General features: G+C 46.8%; 2 protein-coding genes across 9 annotated transcripts in view; one reads left to right on the top strand and one right to left on the bottom strand.

Annotated features, from left to right (window-relative positions):
* Positions 1-11,352, top strand: part of LOC120762270 (E3 ubiquitin-protein ligase MIB2) — a 61,578-nt gene extending 50,226 nt beyond the window's left edge. For all 3 annotated transcript variants that reach the window (XM_058423340.1, XM_058423338.1, XM_058423339.1), the window contains 7 exons: positions 3,304-3,422; positions 5,370-5,509; positions 6,625-6,792; positions 7,406-7,570; positions 7,763-7,873; positions 8,710-8,836; positions 9,379-11,352. In XM_058423340.1, coding sequence (XP_058279323.1) covers positions 3,304-3,422; positions 5,370-5,509; positions 6,625-6,792; positions 7,406-7,570; positions 7,763-7,873; positions 8,710-8,836; positions 9,379-9,553 — 1,005 coding nt within the window. In that variant the 3' untranslated portion in view covers positions 9,554-11,352. The remainder of the gene's footprint in view (positions 1-3,303; positions 3,423-5,369; positions 5,510-6,624; positions 6,793-7,405; positions 7,571-7,762; positions 7,874-8,709; positions 8,837-9,378) is intronic.
* Positions 11,353-11,403: 51 nt separating this feature from the next.
* LOC120762242 (cyclin-dependent kinase 11B) lies at positions 11,404-25,777 on the bottom strand. 6 transcript variants are annotated; one of them, XM_040084449.2, is made up of 20 exons: positions 25,701-25,777; positions 24,659-24,791; positions 23,895-24,010; positions 23,481-23,605; positions 22,813-22,951; positions 22,168-22,298; positions 20,904-21,026; positions 19,708-19,806; positions 19,475-19,603; positions 18,715-18,780; positions 18,052-18,221; positions 17,481-17,571; positions 17,133-17,254; positions 16,738-16,843; positions 16,103-16,224; positions 15,844-15,951; positions 15,000-15,116; positions 14,608-14,756; positions 13,152-13,341; positions 11,404-11,906 (listed from the first exon to the last, which is right to left on the bottom strand). In XM_040084449.2, the coding sequence occupies exons 2-20, from the start codon at positions 24,767-24,769 to the stop codon at positions 11,814-11,816; spliced, it is 2,307 nt and encodes a 768-aa protein (XP_039940383.1). In that variant the 5' UTR covers positions 24,770-24,791; positions 25,701-25,777; the 3' UTR covers positions 11,404-11,813. The 6 variants fall into 6 exon arrangements, with proteins under 6 accessions (XP_039940383.1, XP_039940381.1, XP_039940382.1 ...); XM_040084447.1 differs by having other exon boundaries at positions 18,052-18,227; positions 25,701-25,767; XM_040084448.2 differs by lacking the exon at positions 25,701-25,777 and adding an exon at positions 25,314-25,461 and having other exon boundaries at positions 18,052-18,227.
* Between the last annotated feature and the right edge of the window lie 1,225 nt (positions 25,778-27,002).

The following is a 27,002-nucleotide window of genomic DNA, read 5'->3' as shown; positions in this document are numbered from 1 at the left end:
AGGAGCTCTCGGAGCCCTCAGAAGCTCTCAGGAGCTCTCGGGGCTCTCAGGAGCTCTCGGGGGCTCTCAGGAGCTCTCAGGAGCTCTCGGGAGCTCTCAGGAGCTCTCAGGGGCTCTCAGGAGCTCTCAGGAGCCCTCAGGAGCTCTCAGGAGCTCTCAGGAGCCCTCAGGAGCTCTCGGGAGCCCTCAGAAGCTCTCGGGAGCTCTCAGGAGCTCTCGGGGGCTCTCGAAGCCCTCAGGGGCTCTCAGGAGCTCTCGGAGCCCTCAGGAGGTCTCAGGAGCCCTCGGGGCTCTCAGGGAGTTTCCCCTCGGAGCTTTGGTTGCTGTTGTGGATTTGCTGCTTTCCCAGCCGAGGCTGCTGTGGCATGGCCGGTTTCTGGGGCGGGTGGGAGCCGCAGTGGGACCCGCAGTGGGACCCGCAGTGGGACCCGCAGTGGGATCTCAGCCGCCTCTCCCCGCGCTCCGGGGGCCTCTGAACCCGCGGAGGGCACGGAGCAGCTCTGGGGCTCCCAGGATTTGATCTTCACTTTCTCCTCTACCTTCATTTCAGCCTTTCATTTTATTAAAAAAGATTCTTTAGGTCCGTCCTCGCCTGGGTTTTGCGTCATGAACATCCCGGCACTGCCCCGCCTCGTTTGCATCACGTGCTCAGGTTGTTGTTAATTGCTGCTAATTCCGAGTGGTGTTTGGCTTGAGGGGAGCTGCGTGGCTGGGAGGGAGGAGGGAATTAATTACAGTCATTACAGCTCAATGAAGTAAATTACTGGCGGTCTGAGTGCACAGGGTGAATAATTCAGAGCAGGGTTGGTGCCTGGTGTCTCCATATATATATATTTTTAAATTAGTTGATTTATTTTTATTATATTTTCTTTTTATATTTTATATATAAATTATATTTATTTTTATATAATTACATTTATAATTTCTATTATTATATACATAAATTATATTTCATATATTATTTATTATAGCTAAAACTTGCACTGAGTTTTACAGAGTCTATGTAATTTTATGTGGTATTTATATTGTATATAAAGATTATATATAATTATAATTATATATAATATAATTCTATATATTTATATTATATAATAATTACACACACATACATATACATATCTATATGTATGTATATGTGTGTATGTGTGTGTATATATATACACACACACAATACACAATTTTCATTTTTTCCCTTTGCCTGTTCAGCACTGACGGCTTTAAGCTTTGATTCTCAGTGGTTATAGAAAAGACAATCATTTTTCTCCCTGCTGCAGTTTTCCTTGCAGGAGGAGAAGCCAGCAGGCTCTTCCTGGCTGGAATTGTCCTCTGCTGGGGACTGGGGGAGCTCAGCGTTCCCCCTGGGCTGGAATTGAACAGCAGAGGAGCTCCCAGAGCTCCAGAACCTGGGAACGGCAGCAGCTGTGGGGCGGGTTGTGGAGGCTGGAGAGCAAATCCAGAGCGTCCTGCCTTGGCCGGAGCAGCCAGCACAAAATCCTGCAAATCCACAAAAGCCAGAAATCCTGAGCGGTGCTAGCGCCTCACTCACCCCAATCTCCCGAGTCGGAGCCTGCTGCAGCCTGACAGAATTCCCGGGAATCCTGAATGTGTAACCAGCCCCAGTGCTGCCACGGGATCCTGGAGAAGGCAGCAAAGGCAGGAAGGGTTTGCATCATTCTCCTCTGTTTGAAAGAACTGTGAGAAAAACCGAAGGGGAAAATATCTGATTATCCTGTAATTGTGAGCTGACCTTCTCCAGGCTCCTCTTGTGGCTCCAGCAGATCCTCCACCTTGCCTGTGCTGCTCAAAAGGAGGCAAAATTTTCCTTTTTTATCCAGGGAAAATGGCACTGAGAGTAAAACCAGAGGTAAAACCCACTGGGGGTGAAGGGAGAGGGAAGAGAGCCCGTGACCCACAGCCCAGGGAGGAAGGGACAAGGCCTTGAGCTGAGGGAACCCAAAAATGTGATCCAGAACCTGCAGCCAGCAGGGAGGAGTTTGCTCCCAGCTCTGTCTCAGGGATGTCCCAGCGTGGTCCCTCCAAAGCTGGTGCAGCTTTCAGCTGCAGGAAGCACTGAAATCTGCCCCTGGAGGAGGGAAAGGTGCTGAGATCGGGTGGGGATGGAAGGAAGTGGGGCTGGCAGACACGGGCAGGAGAAGGTTTCCAGCCGTGAAAAGGTGTCTGTGCTCCGGCAGGACCCGGAGCTGTCACCTCAGGGCTCTTGGCTGCTCTTGTGACACGAGGGATGTGGTTCTTTGGCTCTCAGGGCCTCGTTTCTTCCATGAGGAAACTGCAGACAGCTCCTGCTGCCTGTGGAATGTGCTGTGAGGCTGGACAGAGCCTCTTGGTGCAGCTTCTGTACCAAGGCCACTGTCCCTGGCTCCTGGTGCCTCTGCAGCCTGGAGATTTTCAGTGTCAGCCCCAAAAAGGGGAAACAGAGCTGGAAGATTTCCAGAAATCCACCTTGGGTCCCCTTGATTTCCCTGCAGGTACTAAAAGGCTTCTCTAGCTGGAGTCAGACGTGTCACAAAATTCGGTGTCTTCTGCTGTTCGATGCTTTAAAGGCTTCCAGGGCTTCTGTTTCCTTTGAAGGCATTTCAGAGCTCCCTGCACAAAGAGTCGCCTGTTTTAGTCATTTCTCCAGATTTACATTTCTTCTGTGGCGAGGTTGGGGAGTGACGGCGAAGAGAGGAGGAAATGAAAACTTTCCAGGCAGAGCTGCAGCCCTTGCTGTGGCCAGGAGCCTCCTGGAGAGGAGCGGAGCTGTCCTGGGGTGATGCAGGACCTCTCCTCTCTTGGATCCCCCTCAGGCACAGCCTGTGCTGCTCCCCAGCCCCCGGGGTCCTGTTCCAGGCAGATTTTTATTCCACCCTGTGATGATGCCTTGGAGTGGCTGCTTAGAGCACAGATTAAGAGAATAAAGTGGGGATTTGTTAAAGGCAGTGAAAAACCCCCGAGGGGCTGCACCCAGGAGTTTTTCAGATCAATTTTAAGTCTGGTCCATTTGCATATCAGGGGTTAATCCTCCAGTTAGAGCTCCAGGTGATGAAGTCATTTACCCCCAGTTTGCTCCCCTTCCAACTCACTTTTGTTTTTACTTTTGGGGTCTGAGGCTGTGGGGTGTCCTTGGATCTCAGGCCCAGAGGAATTGTTGCATCTGACAAAATGTGAAGACGGTTCATTTTGGAGTTTAGAGCTAAGCACGAATGCACTCCAGCATTTGAAAAAGAGAAAGGTTAAAATCTGAAGCCACCAACTGTCCTGGAGTCTGTCCCATCTCCTCCAAGCTGCTGTTTTGTCTTTAAGGAAGATGTCCCAGGCTCAGCTCCGCTGGTCCCGGCTCCTCCTCGGCCCCCGGCGCGGAGCAGGCGCTACACCATCACCCCGGGCCACCTCAAGTGGGACCACTTCAACCTCACCTACAAGTAAGGCCTGGAATCTGCCCCAGAAGTGATCCTGGGGCCGGAGTTTTCCTGCTGGATCCGATGGCTTTGGATCTCGGCCCCGTGGCTTTTGCTGCGCCGTGTGCCGGGGCAGGGAGAGCTGCTAAAGCCGCTCCAAAGCTGGAATGTTGTGCCAAACGCTGCACCTCTGGCTGCAGTGAGACTGTTCAGGGCAGGGACCTCCCTCAGAAGTGGTGATTGAGGATTAATTCTCTTACCCTGGTGGGTTTTTTTAAGAGTTCTGTATGAACCTCAATCAGCACCGAGGGCAATCGCTGCTGAAAGGTGATCTCAGGATTTCTGTGATTTCAGGGCTCTCAGCACCCAGGGATTTTAGCCAACTTTCTCCTTTTCTCTTTGGGAAAAGGCTACTGACAAATAAACGATAAAAAGCCCTTTGTGACAGTCCTGTGGTGAGGGAAGTCTCTGCTCCTTCCCTTTCTGCTCCCCTCAAAGAGGCTCAGCCTCGTGAGAGCCTTCACTGCCCGGGTTTGCCCTCATGAACAGCCTGGCTTGATAGAAACCCCTCTGCTCCCTTCAGCATGTGCTGGGACGAGGGCAGAACATAACCAGCACAGCTGAAAAACATCCCCAGGGGATAGAGAATGTGCCCAGCTTTTCCCAATTGCTCCACTTGAGGCACTTCCCTGAATGCAGATCTTCCTGTGGGACAAGTTCCTGGGCCCATCTGTGCGTTTCCATGGCCCAAACTGAGTTTCTGCCAGCCTGCACCTGAGTTTCCCCACAGTCTGCCCTGTGGCCTATGCAAAAACCTCTTTTGAGTCTCCATCCTAAGTGATTAGAATTTTTTTCAAAGGGGTAACTTCTTTCCCAATAGATTTTTTTTTTTCCCAAAGGAAAGAACTTTTCCCTGTAATTTTTTTTCCCAAGGAGTCCTATCAAACCTTTCATATTCTTTGGAACTCTTCATAAAGATCTGCCTGGTTGTATTCCACACTGTTGTGTGCACATCCGTTGGAGCCCAAGGGTCAGGAACAAGAATTCCCAGTTGCTGGAATGCAGCTCTTCCTTCTTCTAGCAACAGCAGACCGGGGCAGATCAGGATAAAAACAGTTTACCGAGAGAACCTGTGCTGGAGAGGAGGAACAAAAGCTGTAATTAGTCCAGAATATGTGATTGTAAAGAATATCAGGAATTAATTCACCCCTCTGGGAGGTTATTAAATATTGTGAACATCCAGCTCAAGCTACTCCTGGTTTGAACCTCTTGCAGTGAGTGCTTGGGAACAGTGGAGAGATGGATGGAAGCAGCCCTGAGAGCCTGCAGGTGTTTGAGGAAGGAGAGGTGTCACATTTTATCTTCTTTCTGCTGGGGTTGGGATTGTATGAGCGAGACACTATTATTTCTTGTTCAGACTCAGATGTTATTAATTCTTATTTATATTACAGTCTCACAAACCGTGAGTTCTTCCAGCTAACAAACTAAAAATGGAGCTTTATCTGTCTCTCTACAAGGCCTTTTGAGGATAAACTGTCCAATTATGAGATGACACCTAAACTACTTTTACTTTTAACCCAATAACCAACCACCCATGGCCCACAATGCGGATTTTTCTACACAATTACAAAATCCCACCCAGACCCATGACGAAGAAGGTGAAAAAGAAGGACTCAGCCTCTGCCCTAAATCCTCCACCTTGCTTTATATCTATTACTATATTCTAAACCCTTAAACTCTGTGTTTTCCACCCTGTGCTGTCACACACTCCTGTTTAACTCCACACCCACAATCCCAGCGCTGTCACTCCATTTTGGGAGCATTTTCCACGGCCTCAGGTCAATGCAGTGTTCGCTTGGGGGGGTCAGAGCCTGGCAGCACAGAAAGTTTAAAACTCTCAGTGCCCGGGGTTCCACCAGGCTGGCATTTCCCTGAGGGGCATTTCCCTGAGGGTGTCTGTGTGTCCTGCAGGATCCTGTCCTTCCCGAGGAACCTCCTGAGCGCCAGGGACACGCGCCGGGGGCTGGCGGCTGCGTTCCGCATGTGGAGCGAGGTGTCCCCCTTCAGCTTCAGGGAGGTCCCACGGCACCTCCCCAGTGACCTCAAGATCGGTGAGTGCCCCCCGTGGGACCCTGCACTGGGTTAACCCCAGCAATTCCGCTGTGGAATCCAGGATTTGGGAGGCAGGAGAGGCCTCCTGTGCTCTGTGGACTCGGCAGGGCCTCGAGGATGAGGTTTGGGCTGTCCTTTGCCTTTAGCCAGGCAGAGAAAAGCTACTTTTGTCTGCTCAAGGAGATATTAATGTCACAATTAACACTTCCTGTGAATCTGGTGGTCGGGAAGCTTCGGGCATTTGCCAAGAATGAGGCCTCAGATTCTGCTGCTGGGGCAGGATCCCACAGGGGAAAGCCACGGGAGAATGAGAACCCACAGGTGGGGAAAGCCAGGGGACAATAAGAATCCACAGAGTCCTACTCCACAGATGGGGAAAACGGAATGTTGTTAGGTGCAGTGACACACCCCGAGGGTCACACACAGCAGGTGAGGGGTTCTGCTTGTTGGTGGGTTCAGTCTCCCTTTTGCTGACCCCATTGGGGCAGTCACTGCTCCAGCCCTCCCCTCCACGGCTCTGTAGCTGTTCCTGAATTTCCTGGGGCCTAGAAAAGCTCACTGCTGAGGTGTTTCTCAAGCCCAGATGTCAATTCTTCCACAGACTCCGTGTGCCGATGGCCCAGCCAGCAGATTCACCCTCATTTCTCAACACATTCCCCTCTGGTGCTGCAGGATGTGATGACCCCCCAGGGGTCTGTCCTGCCACCACGTGGGAGCTCCAGGTGCCCAGTTCCAGGGATTCAGGATCCACTCTGATCCTTCTGCAGCTCTGACTCCAGGGCACCTCCTTATTTATGTTCAAAATGGAACAATCTGGGGGTTATCAGCTCTGTCCAGCTCCTCTCTCAAAAAGATAATCTCCACGTGGTGTTGCAGGAGGAGCTCAGCATTCCCTGCTGGAAAACAAATTCTTTTTATCCTCTGGGAACAGCTCTAAATCCAGGGTCAGCAGTGGCTGAGTGCTGCCATCAGTCCTGACAATTTATCTTTCCCTTCACGGCCCTGGAGGCTGGAAGACGCCTGGGATCCCATCAGAGACCTTTGCAGTGAGCCAGGGGTTCCCTGGGCAGGCTGATCGTGCTGGATAACCCTGGACCTGCTGCTTTTCCCCCAGGTTTCTACTCCATCAACCACACGGACTGCCTGGAGTCCCTGACCCACCACTGCTTCGATGGCACCACGGGGGAGCTGGCCCACGCCTTCTTCCCGCCCCACGGGGAAATCCACTTCGACGACCACGAGTACTGGATCCTGGGGAACACCAGGTTCAGCTGGAAGAAAGGTGACACAGGGAGAGCAGGGAATGCCTGGGATTTCCATTTTAGTCCAGGATTTGCCTGATCTGGGCAAGCGACAACAGAAACAGTCGGGGTTTTATTGTGGAAGTTGTCGTTCCTCTGCTCTGAGCCTGAATTGTGCGGTGGCAGGGCCATTTCTTGCTGGAATTATTGCAATTAATGAAAAGTTTGGATAGTTCAACCACATCCTTCTGTTAAAATCCACGTGCTGGATGCTGCCAAGAGGCTGGAGTTTGGGCTGTGGAGGTCAAACAAGAGCCTCTTCCAGGCTGGAATCTTCCCAATCGTCTTCAGCTCAGGGCTGTGGGAGCAAAGCGAGCAGGAAGCTGAGGAGGGTCAGTGTTGCACTGGCTCAAACGCTGCAGCTCCCCTGGAGCCTGGCACTGCCCTGGCTCCTGCTGCTGGCAGTTAGAAGCATTTGGAGATAATTGGCTCAACTTGGGCCCAAGCAGCTACAGCGAAGACGAACGTGGGGCAGCGCTGCCCGTTCCAGTGCCGAGATCTTCCCTCTGGTTTTCCCCCAGGAGGAATCGTGTGCTGGAGCAGGGCTGTGCCCCAGTGGCACCACACAATTCCAGCTGCTTTTCCTTTCCCCAGGGGTTTGGCTGACAGACCTGGTCCACGTGGCCGCCCACGAGATCGGCCACGCCCTGGGCCTCATGCACTCGCTGAACCCCAACGCCCTGATGCACATCAACGCCACCCTGACGGGCAAGAAGAGCATTTCCCAGGACGAAGTGTGGGGAATCCACAGGCTCTACGGTGAGGAATCCCTGCAGGGCTTTGCCTCCAGGGGCAGCTGGACGCCGTGGAGCACTCGTGGTGTCACGTCCCACCTCCAGCTCTTGTGCTCCTGCTTTAGGTCGTTCCCCATCCCAGCCGCACGTTGTTCTGACATTTCACCTCGACTGGGTTGTTGGGGCTCCTCTGACAGCTCATCTCCTCCTGTTTCAGGCTGTAAGGACAGGTTATTTATGTGCCCATCCTGGGCAAAGAAAGGCTTCTGTGAGAAGCGCAGGAAGCTGATGAAGAAGCACTGCCCGTCCACCTGTGACTTCTGCTACGGTACCCAGGGGATGTTCTGGGATCTGGGCTGCACAGAGGGAGGAGGAAAAGGTGGGGCTGGCACAGGCAGGATCTTAATTTCACACCAGGGATCCGTGGACACAAGTGATCCAGCTCCAGGCAGCACAACAGAGATGGTGTCTTGTATATCTGAGGCCTGGAACGAGGAATAATTAATTAAACGTTTATGGAGTGGAACGCGAAATTGTCGTGTTCCTCTCTGGTTTAGCTGAGCAGGGAACAGCAAGGCAGAGAGAGGGGCTGCAGAGCAGCTCCTGAGGCAGGGACGGGACAGAAATGAGACAAAGACATCTCCAGCACAGCTGGGCTGGAGCTGCTCCCCAGATCAGGATATAATAAAGGATGTCAATCACCTCATCCAGCCTCACTTCTGAATCCAGATTAGGAACTAACGCAGGACCAGCTCAGGTTGCTGCAGCTGTGGAACTGAATTCAGATCAATGCTGCTGTCCTTAGGATACCCTGGATAACCAGTGCCTCTTTCTTCAGCACAGAGGGGGTTTTTCACATTAATGAAAGATGCAATCAGATAATTACAAACCCAGATATTCCATGGGCTTTTCACACACTGCACTGTTCACATCCTCTTCCACAGCTGTGAAAGGGACACGCTGATTTTTATCCATCTCAGTTTTACACACCAAAAAATCTTTACCTTTGCACATCAATCATTTTATTTCTCTATCCAAGAAGTGCTCGGGAAGAGACACTTTTAAATTAATACTTTTAAGGCTCCTTAACTGATGATCTTGTGAAAGCGTTTTGGGGTGGCCAAAGCTCCTCAACTGCTGCCATTTCCTTCTCTCCCTGGCCAGAATTCCCATTTCCAACGGTGCCCCCCACTCTGCCCCCACCAAGGACCAAAACCAAGACAGTTTCTGAGGGCAGGAACGTCACCTTCCGCTGCGGGCAGAAGATCATCCACAAAAAAGGCAAAGTGCAGTAAGTGCTCTGTCCTTACCCCAGGCCTCAGGAAACTTCGCAGACCAAAATCCATGAGGAAGAATGACAGGAACAGGGTAAAGAAGAATGGAGTTTATAATCTGGAGCTCAAAAAGGATAAAATCCGATTTTTATCTGTAGCACAAAGCTAATTCCTACTATCAAGCTGAATTCCCTGGTTATATTCTTAAAAAAAAAAAAAAACAAAAAACTAAAATTTAAAATTACCCTTTCAGGTTTTAATTAGTTGGTGGTTACTAAAGTATGAACAGGTTCTGGATGTATCTAAAATTTAGGTTGGCTCAAATCCATGAGTTGGTTCAGACTTGAGGATTCAAATTCCCGTCAACTTTCAGAGATTCAAACTCCAAAATCACTCATGATTAATTAATTAATCCATTAATCCTGATTATCCACCTGAAATAAAGAGTAAAAACTCAACTGTGTTTTGATAAATTCTCTGCTCTACACTTACTCAGCAAAATTTATTATAATTTAACGAATATTCAGTTTAATTTCCATTCTTTTTTTTCTCCTGACAGCTGGTATAAAGATAAGGAACTTCTGGAATATTCATATCCAGGTTATTTATCCCTAAATGAAGATCACATGAGCATCATTGCAAATGCAATCAACGAAGGAACTTACACTTGCATAGTGAAGAAAAAAGAAAGAATCCTGACTACTTATTCCTGGAGGATCAGACTGAAGCACTGACACAGCCCTGAAGGAGCCCTGCAGCTCCTGCTCCTTCTGTTTCCAGTTGTTTCTTTGGCATTTTAGATTTAATCTCCAGTAGTGCAACTGAATTCTCCAGCAGCTGCTTTGGTACCTTTGGGCAAGAGAGACTCTGGGACTGGTTACTGGAAAGTCAAACTCTTCCAGATTTGTTTTAATGATAAAGAATTTATCAACTATTTGCTGTACAGAGAATTAAAAACTTTTTTTTTTTTTTGGAAAAGTGTCAGATGGAGCTGCGTGGGGCACTGTGAACTGCTGCACTCCAGGAGCAGACTCTGCCCCAGCCCCTGGAGCAGTGGGATGGCAGCAAAAGGACAAATTTAACACTCTCTGAGTGTTTCCCTGCCACTTTTTACATCCTGCAAGAGAAGAAATTACAAGGCTAAGCCTTAATATTGCTTTTCTTTTGTCAGGAGGATGAGGAGCACGCAAACCCCGTTTTGTCCATTCCAAGATGCTCAGTTCAAGGAGCCACAGAACAGATCTTCCCCCCAAGAGGTTTCCTGTGGTTTGAGGGTTTTCCTCTTATCCCAAGAGGCATTTAATGCTCAGAGCTTGGTCTTTGAGAGGTTTGAGCTGCTCAGTTTGGTCCTTGAGGGGTCTGAGCAGCTCAGTTTGGTAATTAAGGGATCTGAGCTGCTCAGTTTGGTTCCTGAGGAGTCTGAGCTGCTCAAAGTTTGGTCTTTGAGGGGTCTGAGCTGCTCAAAGTTTGGTCTTTGAGGGGTTTGAGCTGCCCAGTTTGTAATTAAGGGGTCTGAGCAGCTCAGTTTGGTCCTTGAAGGGTCAAAGCTACTCAGAGTTTGGACCTTAAAGGGTCTGAGCTGCCCAGTTTGGTTCCTGAGGGCTCTGAGCCTTGAGTCCTGGGGGAGATGAGGTGATTTCCTCCCTCAGGCACCCAGGATGAGGTGAAAGTGCCACATCCAGCTGGAAAGGAGCTGAGGGGTGGCTGGCAAAGCTGGGGGCAGGGAACAATTCCATGTCATAGCCAAACTATGCAGTGGGGTCATGGTTTCGTCCTTCCGAGCTTCCCTGCACTCCTCTGTTTTCAGTGGCTTCCTGGGGAAGCTTCTGGAACCAGGAATGTTTCAGCTGTTTCTCCTTCAGGGCTGAGGGGAACAGGGAGTTTTGTCTTCCTGCACAGGAAAGCAACCAGACTGCTGTCCCAACTCACCACAGCCGCAGCACATCCACATTCCAGCCCCACAGCCTTTACCCAGGAAAACTCTCCAAAACGGGCTGCAACTGATAAAATGTTTAGGATTTGAGTTAATCCCTTGGTGGCCTGGTGCCCAGCTGTGGCTGCAGGAAAATGTGGTGTTTTCCAGATCTCCCCGTTCCCAGAACAAAGTGACAGCTTCACAAATCAGGGGCTCCAGAGCATGAGATTCCAACGGGATTCCTCCTCTCCTCTTTCCCCAGAAAGGGCTGGAATGTGGCCTTGCACAACCACTAAAGCTGAGTTCTTCTCTGGACGGAAGAAGGGCATATTAAAAAGAAACAAAGCAAAACCCACAAAAACTTTCACAGAAAATAAAGTTTCAAGTCTCCATATTAAATCTTTTTGATTTATAAAACAATAGAGTAATTTGTTTTGCACCACTGTAAATACATTTACAGAACAAAAAAAGTCTGGTCAGGGAGTATCAAACCCAGCCCAGCTCTCTCCAAGGTAACAGGACACAAACCTCAGAATTGTCATTTTTCTTTTGCCCCAAATATATTCAAGACACAAACAATTTACTTACTCAAAATAAAAAATAAAACTCTCTTTACTGTTACCAACATCCCACTTTGCTGCATGTGAAGCAATGAAATCCTTCACGCTATTAAACAATTGAAAATGTATTTTAATTCTACAAATTTACAAGGAAAAAAAAAAAAACAACCCAAAAAACAAAACAAACTCAACAAAAAAAACCCCCAACCCCTAAAAATAAACCAGAAACTGTTCCAGGACTGTTATTTCAAGTTGTCCTTTGTCACAGTTTGTGATGATCCTGGGGTTTTCAGGTAACTCCAGTCCTCTAATGGAATGCAGCAGTTAAACTCCACATCGATTTACAAAACAAGAGCCTTGGAATCTGTGATAATCTTTGAGGTTTTTTTCACAGGGAAAAACATCTGGTGCCCCCGACACGGAGAACAGAACTGGGGCACTCAAATCCACTCACATGAATGGTAATTTGTTTTTTTAATTTGTGGGTTTTTTCCCCCCGCCTCCTTTTTCACCTTGAGTTCAAAACTTGAGGCTGAAGCCAGGTCCTGCAGCAGATGCTCCTTGATTGGTGGTGGTCAGATGGAAACCTGTGTCCTTCAGATCGTCATCACCCTGTGAAAACCGAGCACAGGGCGTTCATCAGGGGCTGTGCAGCTGCATTTACCTCTCCAAAAGTCTGAACAACAGAAATAATCAAAGTGTCTCAAGATGAGAAACAAATGTTTGATTTAGTGGCATCACAGTTAAGGTTGATGCTGGGTTATTCATAATCTTTAAATATTGCTGTTTCTAAATTTGCCATGGCTAAAAGCAGTTTGAGTGTTCCTAGTTCCTGTACCCACTTTTGACTGCATGAGAAAGAGAAAAAAAGTGGGTATAAACAAGTGTAAAAAATGGGTATAAATAAGTGTAAACTTCACTTATTGAGCACCCAACCCAACACAGTGCACATCCTCCACGGCAGTGTTCACACCCTGAAAAATCAAGGCTAAATAAACTTTTAGTATTATTTAAATTGTAAACTGGACACAATATAGTACAGTGCCATTTCAGCCACGCTGAGACATGGAACTGGCAGTAAGAATTGGGAAGGGAAGCTGGACTCTCCCTGGGTTTTGGGAAGGAAAGCTGGACTCTGCCAGTGCAGGTGAATGAATCTCAGGATCCCAGCAAAGCTCATTCCCAGAGCAGTCCCACATTCACCAGCACTGATTTTGGGAAGGAAAGCTGGACTCTTGTCAGTGCAGGTGAATTCAGGGTCCCACCCACAGCCCAGGGCGGGCTCTGGAGCCGTCCCAGTCCCTCACCCATCAGCACTGATTTTGGGAAGGAAAGCTGGACTCTCCTGGGTTTTGGGAAGGAAAGCTGGACTCTCCCAGCAGTGCAGGTGAACTCAGTGCCCCAGCCCAGGGCGGCTCTGGAGCTGTCCCTCACTCACCAGCACTGATTTTGGGAAGGAACCTGGCACTCCCCGCAGTGCAGGTGAACTCAGTGCCCCAGCCCAGCCCAGCCCAGGGCGGCTCTGGACCGCCCCTGTCCCTCACTCACCAGCACTGATTTTGGGAAGGAAAGCTGGACTCTCCCAGCAGCACAGGTGAATTCAGTGCCCCAGCCCAGCCCAGGGCGGCTCTGGAGCTGTCCCTCACTCACCAGCACTGATTTTGGGAAGGAAAGCTGGACTCTCCCAGCAGTGCAGGTGAACTCAGTGCCCCAGCCCAGGGCGGCTCTGGAGCTGTCCCTCACTCACCAGCACTGATTTTGGGAAGGAACCTGGCACTCCCCGCAGTGCAGGTGAACTCAGTGCCCCAGCCCAGCCCAGCCCAGGGCGGCTCTGGACCGCCCCTGTCCCTCACTCACCAGCTGGCTGTAGCCCAGCCCTCCCTCGGGGGGCCGGGGGCTGGTGCCCCTCTTGACGCGCTGCTGCTCGCTCTTGGCCGGCCACGTGGGGAACATGGAGGGGTCGATGGGCAGCGGCGTCTCCCGGAAGTACTCGTGCTTCAGCCCGTCCTCGGCCGTGATCCGGCGCGCTGGGTAATACGTCAGGAAGCTGCAGCGGGGCGAAAAGGGGAATTTGAGGCCTCCCCGCAAAGCGTGAACTGCTCAGGAAACGCGGCTGAGGGTTTGTGTTTAACACAGTTCTGGCAGTGGGGATGATTCTGTTACTGCTATTGGGTGTAAGTCTATTAATTGGGATTAATTCTATTACTGGTATTGGGTATAATCCTATTAATTTGGTATCATTTTATTACTGGATATTGGGTATAATTCTATTAATTGGGATTAATTCTGTTACTGGATATTGGGTATAATTCTATTAACTGGGATTAATTCTATTGCTGGTATTGGATATAATTTTATTACTGGGTATTATAATTCTGTGACTGGATATTGGGTATAATTCTATTAATTGGGATTAATTCTATTACTGGTATTGGGTATAATCCTATTAATTTGGTATCATTTTATTACTGGATATTGGGTATAATTCTATTAATTGGGATTAATTCTATTACTGGTATCGGGTATAAGCCTATTAATTTGGTATCATTTTAGTACTGGATAATGGGCATAATTCTATTAATTTGGTATCATTTTATTACTAAATATTAGGCAAAATTCTATTAATTTGGATTAATTCTATGACTGGGTGGAGTATAATTCTGTTACCTGGTGATTAGGTATAATTCTATGACTGGGTATAGGATATAATTCTACTAATGTGTAATTTTATTACTGTTATTGGGTATAATTCTATAAATTTGCTTTAATTTTATTACTGGTATTTGGTATAATTCTATAAATTTGGATTAATTCTATTACTGGTATTGGGTATAATTCTATGACTAGGTAATGGATATAACTATTAATTTGGTATAACTTTATTGCTGGGCATTAAGTCTAGTTCTATTAATTGGGTATAATTCTGTTAATGATTGCTGCCACATCATCTAACAGAGCTGATTTTTGAGGCAGGCTCCCCCATGAACCTGTAATTTAATTTATGGGACAGCAGCTGAACGACACATCCAAGCAGCCTCTGCAGGGATCTGCTCCCAGAGGTGCAAATCACTGGATACCTCAGACCCTTGGATTGACAGATAAAGCTCCAAAGGGATCCAGGATAATTCCATCAGAATACTTTACAATTTTTGCTATTTCAAGAGAGATTTTAAACATTCTATGAAAACACCAGGCACTCCTGTAACACAGTGTAACTGCACAGCCTGGGCTTGATTTTATAAACCTTTCACAGCACAGAGAATTGTTTTCCTGCCCACATATTGGCAGGGATCCCCTGGAATTCGGCACCCACTTGTTCATCAGGTCGAAGCCCTGGTCAGAGAGCAGAGCCCCGAATCTCTTGCGCAGGTTGTTGTAGGGATACTCCGTGAAGGTCATTTTCTTCACTGCTGGCAGCTCGTTGTAACCGGGCCAGATCTTTTCACTGGGAGTACCCAGATCCTGCAAATTAAAATATCTCTTTAATGAACTCAGAGTGCAAGCCTTTATTTATTCATTAGGAGATGGGAGGTATCCAGAGAAAACAGACACAACAAATCATGGTCTCAGCCTACTCCAAGTGCTGTAAAGCAGATTAAAGAACTTTATACTAGGTCTGAATCTCTGTTGAAAGAGCAACAAGCACTACTCCAACATCCCTATTTCTAAAATCAGTCAAAATCCCCAATCATTAAAAAAAATTACCTTAAAAACTTTGTTAATCTGGTCGATTTCTGACTTCCCTGGGAACAGAGGCTTCTGCGTCAGCAGCTCCCCAAAAATGCACCCCACTGACCACATGTCTATGGCTGTGGAATATTCCTGGAAAGAAGGGAAATAAAAAATCAGGAAGATATTTTCACTGAGTTGTCTGGAGGGCTTATTTGGGGTTTTTTTTTTTGAGCAGAACACACACAGCCATGACCACGCCCACGGGCCAGGTCTCAGCTGCATTTATTTCAAAGTTCTAATTGCTGTGAATGACGAGCAAAACCCATGGCACACAAATCCTCCAGGATGAAAGGTCAAAGTCTCCACACCGATGCCTCTCCTTTCCACTCACAAACAAAGCAGCACAGCTGACAAACCAGGGTCTTTTTTCTGGCAGGGCAGTTGCCACTGCAGCCCTACAGAACCCTGATTTCAGTTATCAGCACAGCAGGGAACATTCTAGAACGGTGCCAGCAGTACCTTGTTCTGCTCTCAGATGTCACAGGTTTTAGACTAATTTAAAAAGGCATTTAAAACCCAGCTGCCAAAGGTGACATTTTGCCACAATCCATGAGAAGTCCATTAGCACTGACCACATCAGAATTCCAAGGAACAAAATCCATCTGTCACCCACCCACCCCCTGTGTGGGGAGGATGGAAGGGTTTAGATGCCATTAGGAGGAAAAACACTGAATATTCAGGATTTTCCCCTATGGACCAACATAAAGACTCAAGCATGATGTATAAATCACACTCACACTTTGAGCATGATTTATAAACCACAGTCAAGGCTGCAGGCCCTGCTCCAGCAGCCAGAGGAACAAGGAAGAACTCTCACCTTTGCTCCAAGCAACAGCTCTGGAGCTCTGTACCACAGGGTCACGACCACGGGGGTGTAGGGCTTCAGGGGAGACCCATATTCCCTGGCTAATCCAAAATCTCCAACCTGAAAGGAAAATAAACAGCATTTCCAGCACTGTTCATTCCCATCAGTGCCACCATGGCCACTGCACAGAACTTGGGGCACAGCTGTAACTCTCTAATTCTGCAGCACAGAATTTGTCCTGATTTCCTCAGTTTTTTTCCCTGATTCTTACTTTTAAAATGCCTGAATGACTGAGCAGCAGGTTGGAAGTTTTCAAGTCTCGGTGAAGGATCCAGTTGTCGTGGAGGTGTTTGACCCCTCGCAGTAACTGAATCATCAAAGTCTTCACCTCCCCTGGAATGATAAAAAAACCCCAAAAAACCTAAATGCATTGAGGAAAATAAATCCACCTTTAATTTGTGTTTTGTTTGTTTGGAGAACAGGGAAGGGGGAAGGAAGGAGTGGCAATTTAAAAGCCTGCAGCATAAAAATGTGCCACAGGACAGCAAAATTCATTTGGGCAGCTGGAATTCCTCCAAATTCTGTTCAGAAATTATTGTCTCTCACAGGAAGCGGCCAAAATTAAAGCCCAGTGGGTTTTTTTCCAGTTCAGCACAGGTGAAAATCCCCCAGTTTCACCTCTGAACAGCTCCACCCCGAACACACAAACTGGATTCATCACCAGCTCTCACCACGAGGATCAGCCAACACCTCCCATTTGTGTCAGGTTTTACAGAACAAACGGAAAAAGCCAAGAAGTCTCAGATCCAAGGAACACAGGACATCCCAAAGCAACACGTGGCACTGCCCAAAGCCAGCTCCCTGCTGCCAGCTCCGAGAATTCCAGGGCACTGTGGCACACTGTACCTGGCAGGAAAGGTTGTTTCATGGTTTCCATCAGGCTCTTGAGGTCGTGTTCTACGTAGTTCATCACGATATAGATTTTATCCATGTTACTGCCCACCACGATCTCCTGCAACACAGAGCCATGTGAGCAAAACCTGCACACCGTGTTTGAAAAGCATCCAAAATTTATTTTAGAAATGTACTGGCAAGAGGATGGAGGCTGCCAGTGGTAAAATCGTCAGGAAATGTATTTTTTCTATTAAAAACCAGCTCATTTTTTGTAAAACATCAGATTGTGTAGACAGATCTCTACACAACCCTTCACAGAACAGGGCTGCTGGTATTTTTATATTTAAAAGCCAAGAGGAGTATTTCCAGAACAAAAGTACTTCAGACATGAAAGATTGCAGCCTTACTCTGACAGTGACAATATTCAGGTGCTGTGCTTTCAGAATTGTATTTATTTCTCTCAGGGAAGTAATGGGAAAACCTTCCTTCTCCTTTTCCATTTTCAGTCGCTTCAGAGCCACGATCTCATCTGCAAAGGAAACGCATTTCCCATCACACAGTCAATAAATACACGTTACCAGGTCCCTCAGTGCTCTCTCACTCATTAAATATTTAATTAACTCCTTTGCCTTGCAAACGAGCAGCTTGCTGGCAAAGAAATATTTTAAACAGATTTTGTTCATCATTGAAAAAATGCAGAATGACAATTTGCAGCCCTCAATACGCTGAAGAATTTGCAGGGCACTGATACCCACCAGTCTTTTTGTCCTTTGCCCTGTACACCACTCCATAGGTTCCCTCCTCAATCCTGTTCAAACACTGGAACTCCTCCACGCTGCGACAGCCCTGAAAAAGCACAGGGACAACATTTACTGCTCCAGCACCTGGGGGGTTTCGCTCTTTAAAAAACTTCAGCAACTTCACAGTTAAAATTGACCAGAAGAACTCAGCTCTAAAGCAGATGAGAAAGGTATCTCATTTTTCAAAGAGTTTCTAAAGGAATCCAGGACAGAGCCTGCGTTTCAGCGGATTAACTAAATTATTCCATTCACTTTTGCACAGAATAATCTGAAATAACTGCCACAAAGGCAAAGGTGGCAACTCAGCACCTTTCACGGCTCCCTTTCACATAATTTATTACTAAAAATCTGATTTTTATTAGTATTTCTACACTTTGCTGTTGGCTACATAACGAATACCCAGTTTCTGTTTATGGTAACAGAACTCTCCTCTCACAAGGATCTATTTTCAGACAGCAATACCAAGGTAACAGGTATCAGTGACATAATTACACTCTTATCTACATTTCAGAGGGTGATCCCCTACCTGGAGTGCAGGAAGATACTTGGGGAGCTCCTGTTTGAGCTCGATGGGGGAGGACGCTGGAGAATCAGGAATATATTCCCCCTCTGTCATGGCATTGGAATGAGGGGATCCCTCCCCGACCTCCTCCTCCTCCACCTCGCTCCCTGCAGAATCCCGGTCAAACCTCGACTCTGGAACTTTAAAAGTCAGAATCAGTGGTGGAAAGAGGAGCTGTGTGGAGTAAACTAACTCAGCTTTAGGCAAATAAAGGCTGTGACATTGAGCACTGCATGGGAGAGGATGGTGGAGAAGCCAAATTCCTCCTCTAGGCCAAGGTGATGCTTTCAAGAATTCACCTGCAATTTCCAGTGTTACTGCAGCAGGTCAGAAAAATAAATCTTTACACCAGAATGGAAGAGAAAACTGAGCCAGGATGTCTCATTCTGATTGCAAAGCTCTTTTGATGAGAGGACAGGACAAAAGAACACAAAATGGAAGAGAAGGAAACATCAGCACATTAGACTGATTCGCTCTAAATATAAAGCTCGGAGCAGATTTCAAGGAATTTCTGAGTTTGACGTGAGAACAGCATTTCAATCTTTTAAATATTTGCAGAAATAGATTTATCTAGCTGCAAAAACTCAGGCAAGCACTTCTTTAAAACAGTCAGTATTTGCATTGTACCAACTGGGATGTGGTTTCCATTCTCCCGTTCCTCCTCTTCACTCATTTCCTCTTCGCTCACCTCCTCTGCAAAACAGAACCAAGTTTGATTGGAAAAAACTCCAATTTCAGCTGCTCCCTGCTGAAATCCTCTCCTATCTCACCAGGCTTCTGTGCTGTCAGTGACCAAGCACCTCTGCTTCATTCTGCTTCCCATAGGGAGCACAGCTCCTACCAATCCTCTGGTAATTGGGATGTGAGCAGGTAAATTAATTATGAATATTTGCTTATTAATTGTAATTGATTTTAAAGAAAAACACCCAGCCGTCAGAGCCTGCTCTTGTGTTTTTTCTTTACTAATTAATGGCAAGAATGGCTGGACTCAGACTTCTTTACTGAACGTTATTACGTTCATTCATTTTAAAAAAAGTGCTGAAATTTGCAACAGAAAATAATTCAAAATGCCCAAGGTATTTGGATTTCACCACCCCCCAAGTGCAAATTGTGCTCTGCAGAGTATTTCTTATGGAACCACCTGAACTTTTGACAAAAATGGTTTTCAGGTTTCTGATCTGGTTTCTGAGATGAAGAATTGGTATTACCTCTACACAAAAGGATAGAATAGGACTGGTACTTGGGTTTTTTCTTTTTAGTTATCTTGACCTGTGAGGTCTCAGCCTAGCCTAGACTAAGAGAAAAGGAAAATGTTCAAATAAAACAACACAGGATGAGGAAAATAAAAGAAAACCACACACCCCTGGAGGCCCTCTGTGATCCTCACCTGCTGATTGCTCAGACACTTCCTCAGAATTGCTTCCTGTCTCCTCCTCCTCCTCCTCTTCCTCCCCCTCTTCCTCAGAGCCTTCACTGCTGGATTCTTCCTCCTCCTCTTCTGAGCCCGATCCAGATTCTGTCCAGGAATAATCAGGCACTTAACACTAACTGTGTTTGCTCAGCAAAGAAATTAATTACATCTGTACAATTAATTCCAGCTCCTAAATTGCATTTAATCACCTGAGGAAGACTCTGCTGAGCTGGTTTTTCTCTCACTCTCACTGATGTCTTGCAAGTCTGACAGAGGATCCCTCTCTTCTGGTTTCTCCTCTTTCACTGCTGAAACCATAAAAATTAAGAACACAGTGCTAATTGAGTATCACTTCCAAGCCTCTGAATTCCCAGGTAACTGCTTCACTTTCTGCTGGCATTAAATCAGTGCTGAACATTCAGTATTGAAAATTCAGAGCACTAAAAAGAAAAAAAATAATCATTTCACACTCTGCTCCGTGACAAACAGCTTTTCTGAATCGCAGCGGTGCAGGATCAAAAATATGGAATATTGACCTGATTTTTAAACATGATGTGTTCCTAAGGTCTTCTAGGATGAATTAAAACAGGGAAAAAAAGGGGAAAAAAGCACCATGGTGACAAGAATCACCAGGACAGGGTCCCTACACAGTGGTTACTGTCAGTGCTCACTGCTCCTGTGATCTCCGTGAAAAATCCCTGGTGGTTGACGAGGCAGGAGTTTCCCAGGACTTGCTGCCTGCCTCCACCTGGAATTCCAGCTGATCCCATCCTGCTCTCAGCGCCTACACTTCTTTTCACAGCTGCACACGTTAGCAAGGCAGACACGGAGCCTTCCTCCTTCAAACAAGGGCATTTTTGTGTCACTTGTGCGAGTTCCCTACCCCCAGAACCTTCAGGTGGGAACATTTTGTGCCTTGGATAACAAAATTCACCATCCAAGCAGAACTCTGCCTCAACAATTTCACTTCTACAAGATGACAGGACCAGTGACGCTTACACTGACCCCTGTGAGGTCACTTTTTAAGGCAGTTTAGCTCCTGACCCCAAATCCAACTGGAGCTGGAGCAACCAATCCCTTTTTAACCTGCAAGGGAACTCAGCTGCAAGGTTTTATAAATTCAGTCAGCTGCTTCTTTCACCACTGAACGGGAAAACTCATTTTGAAACTTGGCCAATCGCTACTCCTACCCCTAAATCCATTCCGTTTGTGCGACTCCTGCAAATCCAGCACTGCTTTAGGAAAGAGATATTTGTGAAGATTCCAGAGTTGGGCCGCTGGGGCTGAGCTGGACAATACTTTTAACTGAGCACCTGGGATGTTTTGTTGGAGGCTAAAAAAACCAAACGCTACCCCAGCCCAGCTCCTGCTGCCCCCCAAGACAGTGTAGAGTGGCAGTTGCTACCTGGTTTCCTGCTCTCTCCTTGCTCAAGCTTGTCTCTCTGCTGGCGCAAAGGGCTGCGACTCCAGGGTCTCATTTTTACTTTGTCTCCATATTCTTCCCTCACTGTTCTATGGTGTGCAGAAACTAGGGAAAACAAAACCACAAGAAATTGTTACATCTGCCTAATTAAGAGTTGTCCTGTCTGCCACAGCCACCTGATTCGAATGCTTTTGATTTGTTTTCTTTTAACAGGGTTAACGGGGAAGAGTGGGAGAGGAACCTACTTAAATCTGGGAGGATGAAGGGCTTTGACTTAAATAAAATATGGGTTTGTACTGCTTAGAGAAAGCTGCTGCCACGCTTAAAACCAGAAGCAAGCTGCCCTGTATGTTACACAGGAAACACCCTGATTGTAAAGCATTAATGCCAGAGAAAGAAGTGGAAAATATGTAAAAGAATAAAACCAGCTGAGGTTTAGAAGGAGCTGACAGAACATTCCAGAACAATAAAACCAATTAAATGAAAGGTTACACAGATTGAGCGCTATCAGCATAAAACCAAGCACAAAAAAGGAGCTGTTTGGTATGAGCTGAGCAAGAAAGAAAGCAAAAAATATGGTTTGTTCTGCTATTGTTGAATAACTTTTTTCACCTGATCACAGGAATGGGCTCTGATTTTTACCTCTGAGAGCTGGGACAGAGATCCTTGAACCAAAAATGATCTCAGCAGAGATTGCAAATAGGCAACACGCTGTGCAAAGAGTTCAAGTGCAGAACTTAAACTGTTCAGGCACCACATCTTCCCACCTGACTCCCACTACTGCATTTCCCACACCTGCAGTACTTACATGACCTCTCCCTCTTTGCAACTTATTCCCCCAAATCCTTAAAACATCGAATTGTGAGGGTTCAACCTCTATCAAACTGAGTTAGACTCAGCCAAAGTGTTCAGAACCACTGGGATTGTGCTGGGTGCACACAGTGGCACCTGCAGAAGTCTTGTTTTTATAAAAAATCTCTCTGACAGGGAGAGGCAAAGACTCACTGACTGATCAAGCTGCCAGGATACCTAAGGCACATAACATCATCCCATAGTTTTATTATCCCATGTCAAACTTGTATTTCCTTTTCCCTCCCCTGTCAAAGATGCCCCCCACTTTAATTTCTTTAAAATTCTGGCACTGCTTTAAGTAAAAATCCACTTTTCTATCCCTCCATTCCACCACTGTGTCAGCAGATAGGAAGGTGATAGTAACTATGAGGAAGATTTATGCAGAGAGAGTCACCTTCTCTCCTGGCTTCCCTCTCCTTCCTCCTCTCCTCAGCTCTCCTTTCTCGCTCCTTCTGCTCCCGCTGCTCCTTCTGCTGCTCCCGGATTTTTCTTTCCCTTTCTCTCTCGAGTTGCTCCAGACGATCTCTGGAAAATAATTTTTGTTTGTTACAAATTCAGCTGGTCAAGAGGAGGAAGTCTGGTTTGCAGCACCAAACCACTACACTCAACTTCCTTATCAACGCCCCCAGTTGTGCATCAGTCCAAAACAGGAGATTTTCAGCTGATCCTTTAAAAAACAGCTTTAAAAGAGCCAGACCAGGAGTTCTCCACCCTAGCAGGATTTAAGCAGAAATTAAGCCAGTTCAGTTAATTAACCCCCTGATACTGTGCAAATCTGGTTTGTACTTTTGTTTTTAGGTTGGAACAAACCTCTGAGACCATCCAATGTTGTTATTACAGTGAATTCGCCTGGAATGTCCCAGGTAATGAAGCACTTCATTAACATGAAGAACACATTCCACCACACAACGCGTTCCCAGGGATACAGAAAAGTTCTCACTGTGGATTTTTGGGTTTTTTGGGGTCATTTCACAACAACAAACGCTCAGAGGAGGCAGCTGCTGACATCCCTCCCCAGGGGAGGCAGGGGTGGATGTACCTCTCCCTCCTGGAATGCTCCCTTGCCATCTCTCTCCGTTTCTGTCTCTCCCATTCACGCCGGGCTTTATCCTGCTCTTCTCTATGTCTCTTCCTACGCTCATGCTCCCGTTCTTTCTCTTTCACTCTGGCATGTTTCCCTTGAACAAACAGAAATTTCTGAGTGTTACTGCTCAAAATATTCACCGAAAGCAAAACTTGGGGAGGGTGAAACTGGTGGGATCCTATTGCTGTGACCTCTGTTGCTTTCTTAAAATGAAATTCCTGCTCTGAAAGGGGGTTGGAAAGTCCAAACTCTGTAAGATCTTGCATGAATACTTGTATTAAAGTAAAGAAATGGTTGTTATTGACAGGAAGACACCGGGAATGTCTCTAGAAAGGATATATTTTTTTTCCTTGGCAGGTACACAGATCAGAGGTCTTTCACTCAGTCAAGCCAGAGAGAATCTTATCAGGCTCCAAGGAGTAAAAGTGACCTCAGTGTCCCTGTCCCAAAGTGATTTCTGTCCTCTCAGCCATGTTCACACCCTTATCGCTCCCCTAAGGGCACTAAACACAGCCAAAGAAATGATAGAAGTTTAAATTCCTGTCTCATCCACCCTTAGTCTGAGTTACTGTTATTTACTCCACTCCCAGAAAGCAGAAGCTCCCCGGAGTGGCAAGAAGCACCTTCTGCAGAATGACTCCGGTGCCTGCGCTTCTCTTTCCTCTTCTCATCTTTCCTGTGATGGGTTTTTTCTTTCCGGGACATTTGCTGGGGTGGTTTGATAGCCAAGGAATCATCTTCTTCTCCCCTGAAAGACAGGACAGGAATAAACTCAGGGAGGTGACAGAGGAAATCCTTGTTTTTAAAAGATTCCCATTTTATATTGAATTTCCACGATAACCCTAAACCAAAACTGGAGCACACGCTGTTAAATCTTAACCAGTGCTTCAAAAAAGTTACCCTGCTGTGTTCTATAAAAAGGATTTCTACTTCTGCACACTAAACAAATTACATTTTCCCTTCGGATATTTGAAACTCTCAGGATGCTGAAAGGTTAATTTCAGGAACTTTTTCTCTTTTTATTTCTTCATTCTTACCTGTCTTCCATGGAGTCTTCCCTCCTGTAAGGTGAGTTCCTGATGGTGATTTCCATGCGATGGTCTCTCAGCTCCCCCTCTTCCAGAGAATCCCTCTTGGAATCCCTGTCATCTGACTGAGGGAATCACAGGAGAGGGGAAAAAAATCCATTTATTTGTATGGCTCCAAATGAAAAAACATTAAATATTACTGAAGTCTTCCACTGCTGGCTCAAAAATTCAGCCTAGACTGGTCACTCCCTGTAAAATCCACTGATTTATGGCAGCAGCACTTTGACTGCAATTATATTTGAAGTGCATTAATTAGACATAATTGGACAAAATTAAACACTGAGGAGGATTGCAGTAACTACTGTGTGCGTTTTTTCTGCAATAGTTATTTTGTACACAGCTGTACAAAAGCAAACAGCAACACAAAAGCGATTCCAAATCAATGATTTTAACCTGTCCTGCTATAAAATCTTTAAAAGTTGTTCCTTGAACTGCAAGTCCCCAGGTGATGACACCAATTTAGCATTCCTGACCACTAATTACAGCAAAGCACAGCATATAATGCAACACAAATGAAATCTTCACAAAGCATCATATTTCTGTTAAACTTTGGAATTAGAGACCACACAGGAAAGAATTCAGCTGTCAGGGCATGAGAAAAACGAGGGAAATCACAAAAAAATCAGGATACAGGCACTGCACCCCATTAAGATACAGTTTTCCCTTAATAAAGCAAATAATTCCATTAAAATGAATCCCAAAGGGCAGCTTACATTTTTCATACGTTTGATCTCTGCCTTCTCCTCTTGCTCCTTCCTTCGCTTCTTCTCCTGGAGAATCTCATCTAAAGTCTTCACCTTCCAAGAATCCTTTTCATCACCCATTGGAGTTTAAAAAAAACACCCTCTGTAAAAGAAGGAGACGTTGACAAACCCCACAAATAAATCTGTTTTACACACGCCTTTTTTTCAGTGCAAACACTTAATATTCTGGTTTTTTACTAAGCCTTGCTGGAGTTGATTTGTGGCGAACCAAAAATGTTTATTTTAAACCCAGAGGTAAGACTCTGCTAAGAGTTCAGAGAGCTGCTGGAGGCACAGAAAACACAATTTATGACCAAGCTTTGGTGCCACACATTTAATTATGATCTGAGACTTTGGGGGAGTTAAAGCTTGGGGAAAAAAAAAAAAAAAAGACACAAGGATTGCAGAATTTATGGGATATCTGACAGAACTCCTGAGACATGGAAGAAAATAACCAAGCCAATTCAGCAACCGTGCTGAAATCAGCTGTCATTGAGGAAAAGGTAATTCCAGCACGACCACCGAGCCAAGAAACGAGAAGGCCTGAGCACGGCACTAATAATAATTAGAATAATTAACCGATAGAAGGCAGAATATTAATTAGCAAGAGAACTATGTCACTCACAGCCAACGAGCACTAACTCCTCGGTTTACCGAAACGTATAAACCGCAACAATTTGACAAGCGGGGGTTCGATTTGCGGAACACCCCGAGCATCCAACTCTGAGCTAACTCGCCGCTGCCCCTCTCTCGCGTGGCACCCCCGGCTCGCCGCACACCGCGGAACCGAGCCGATTTTAGCGGCCAACCGCGGGCAGGCAGAACGGCGCCGCGGCCCTCACGGAGCGCTGCCGGCCGCGGGCCCGCCCGGACCGCCTGCCCTCAGCGCTGGGGTTACGGCACAAGCCCGAGCGCCCCGCGGTGTCCCCTCAGAGCCCCGCGGTGTCCCCTCAGAGCCCTCGGTGTCCCCTCAGAGCCCCCCGAGAGCCGCCGCTCCCCCGGCCCCGCTCACCGCCGCCGCCACCGGGGACTGCGAGCAGCAGCGCGCGACTCACGCGTCACTTCCGGCCGCCGCCGCGCGCCGGTGACGTCAGCGCCGCCTCACGCCGCGCTAATTAACGCCGGGCGTTAATGAGGCGTTAATTGAACCGCTCCTCAGCGCCCCGGCCGCCCTCCCGCCTGGCAGAGGGGTGTTCCGTACCCTCCGGGCTGTGCCTGTTCAGCAGTGAGGCCAGCGGGCAGGCGGCAGGGGTGGGAATGGAGGCGTTGTCGCATTTAGTTACGTCAAAATGATAATTAATGAGTGTCATTTAATTAGATGGAAGTGTGGCGTTTGATTAAATAAAGCGCGATTCCAAGCAAAAGCTGCAGTTCCTAAATGGAAATGAGTGAGAGTGCACAGGGAGGAGGTGACAGGTGACGCAGGGACTGGACACGGCCCAGAACAGCAAAAATTCCTAATTATCATCACTAATTAACCATCCCCCATTGGAAATGTGGCAGTAGAATGTCATATAATAGGCCATATAATGGGAAATAATGACAATTTAGAAACGCAGTGCTGTAACACACCTGCGCCTCAGTGCATCTGGAATTCACATTTAAGGAAGGCATGCTCTGAGCATATTGAAAAATGTAAAATAAATAATCTGCACGGCTCCAGCTCACAGAGCTCATCCTCATCACGGGTACCTGGGTGCAGGTGACAGAAACGGAGTGACACAAACTCCCAAATGTTCCCAAAAAATGTCAATTTTCTGGGCAGCACTGTTTCTGTCACAGCACAGGAAGAGCTGGGGTGTGACACCCTCGAGAATTATTAACAAAGAGCAAAAACCACCTTGTTTACACAAGAGAAAAGAAGATTTACCGGTCTGGCTGGAGAATAAAAAGGTTTTCTAAGTGGACACCAAGTGGTTTGTTTAATCAGCAAAGCAAAGCAAAGGCCAAAAAGAGGGCAAAGAAAAATACACGAGATCAACCCTGGAACAAAGCCCAGCAGAGCAGGAGGGCTGTGCCGCCACCCACGAGCTTCTCCAGGGCTGAAAATCCCATTCCCAAATCCTCCCAAGGCTTTGTTTTGATCACAGAAAGGAAAAAAAAGAACCTGCTGGGTTTGAAAATGAACCCTGAATGAAAATGAAAAATGAAAATGAGCAGCCGATGGTGGGATTTATGTCACAGCAGAGCTGGGATTTCTCTCACCTAAAGCAGAAATAGGACACAAACCACACTTTTTTTTTTTTAGTTGTACTTTCAAAAGTCTCGGTGTATTTGGCAGAAAACAACCGAAAAAACCCCACAGAGTTCCACA

The sequence above is a fragment of the Hirundo rustica genome, chromosome 22 (assembly GCF_015227805.2).
Source record: "Hirundo rustica isolate bHirRus1 chromosome 22, bHirRus1.pri.v3, whole genome shotgun sequence".
Taxonomy (NCBI): Eukaryota; Metazoa; Chordata; class Aves; order Passeriformes; family Hirundinidae; genus Hirundo; species Hirundo rustica.
The sequence above is the reverse complement of the archived record's forward strand: the minus strand, read 5'-3'. Positions and strand labels throughout refer to the sequence as shown.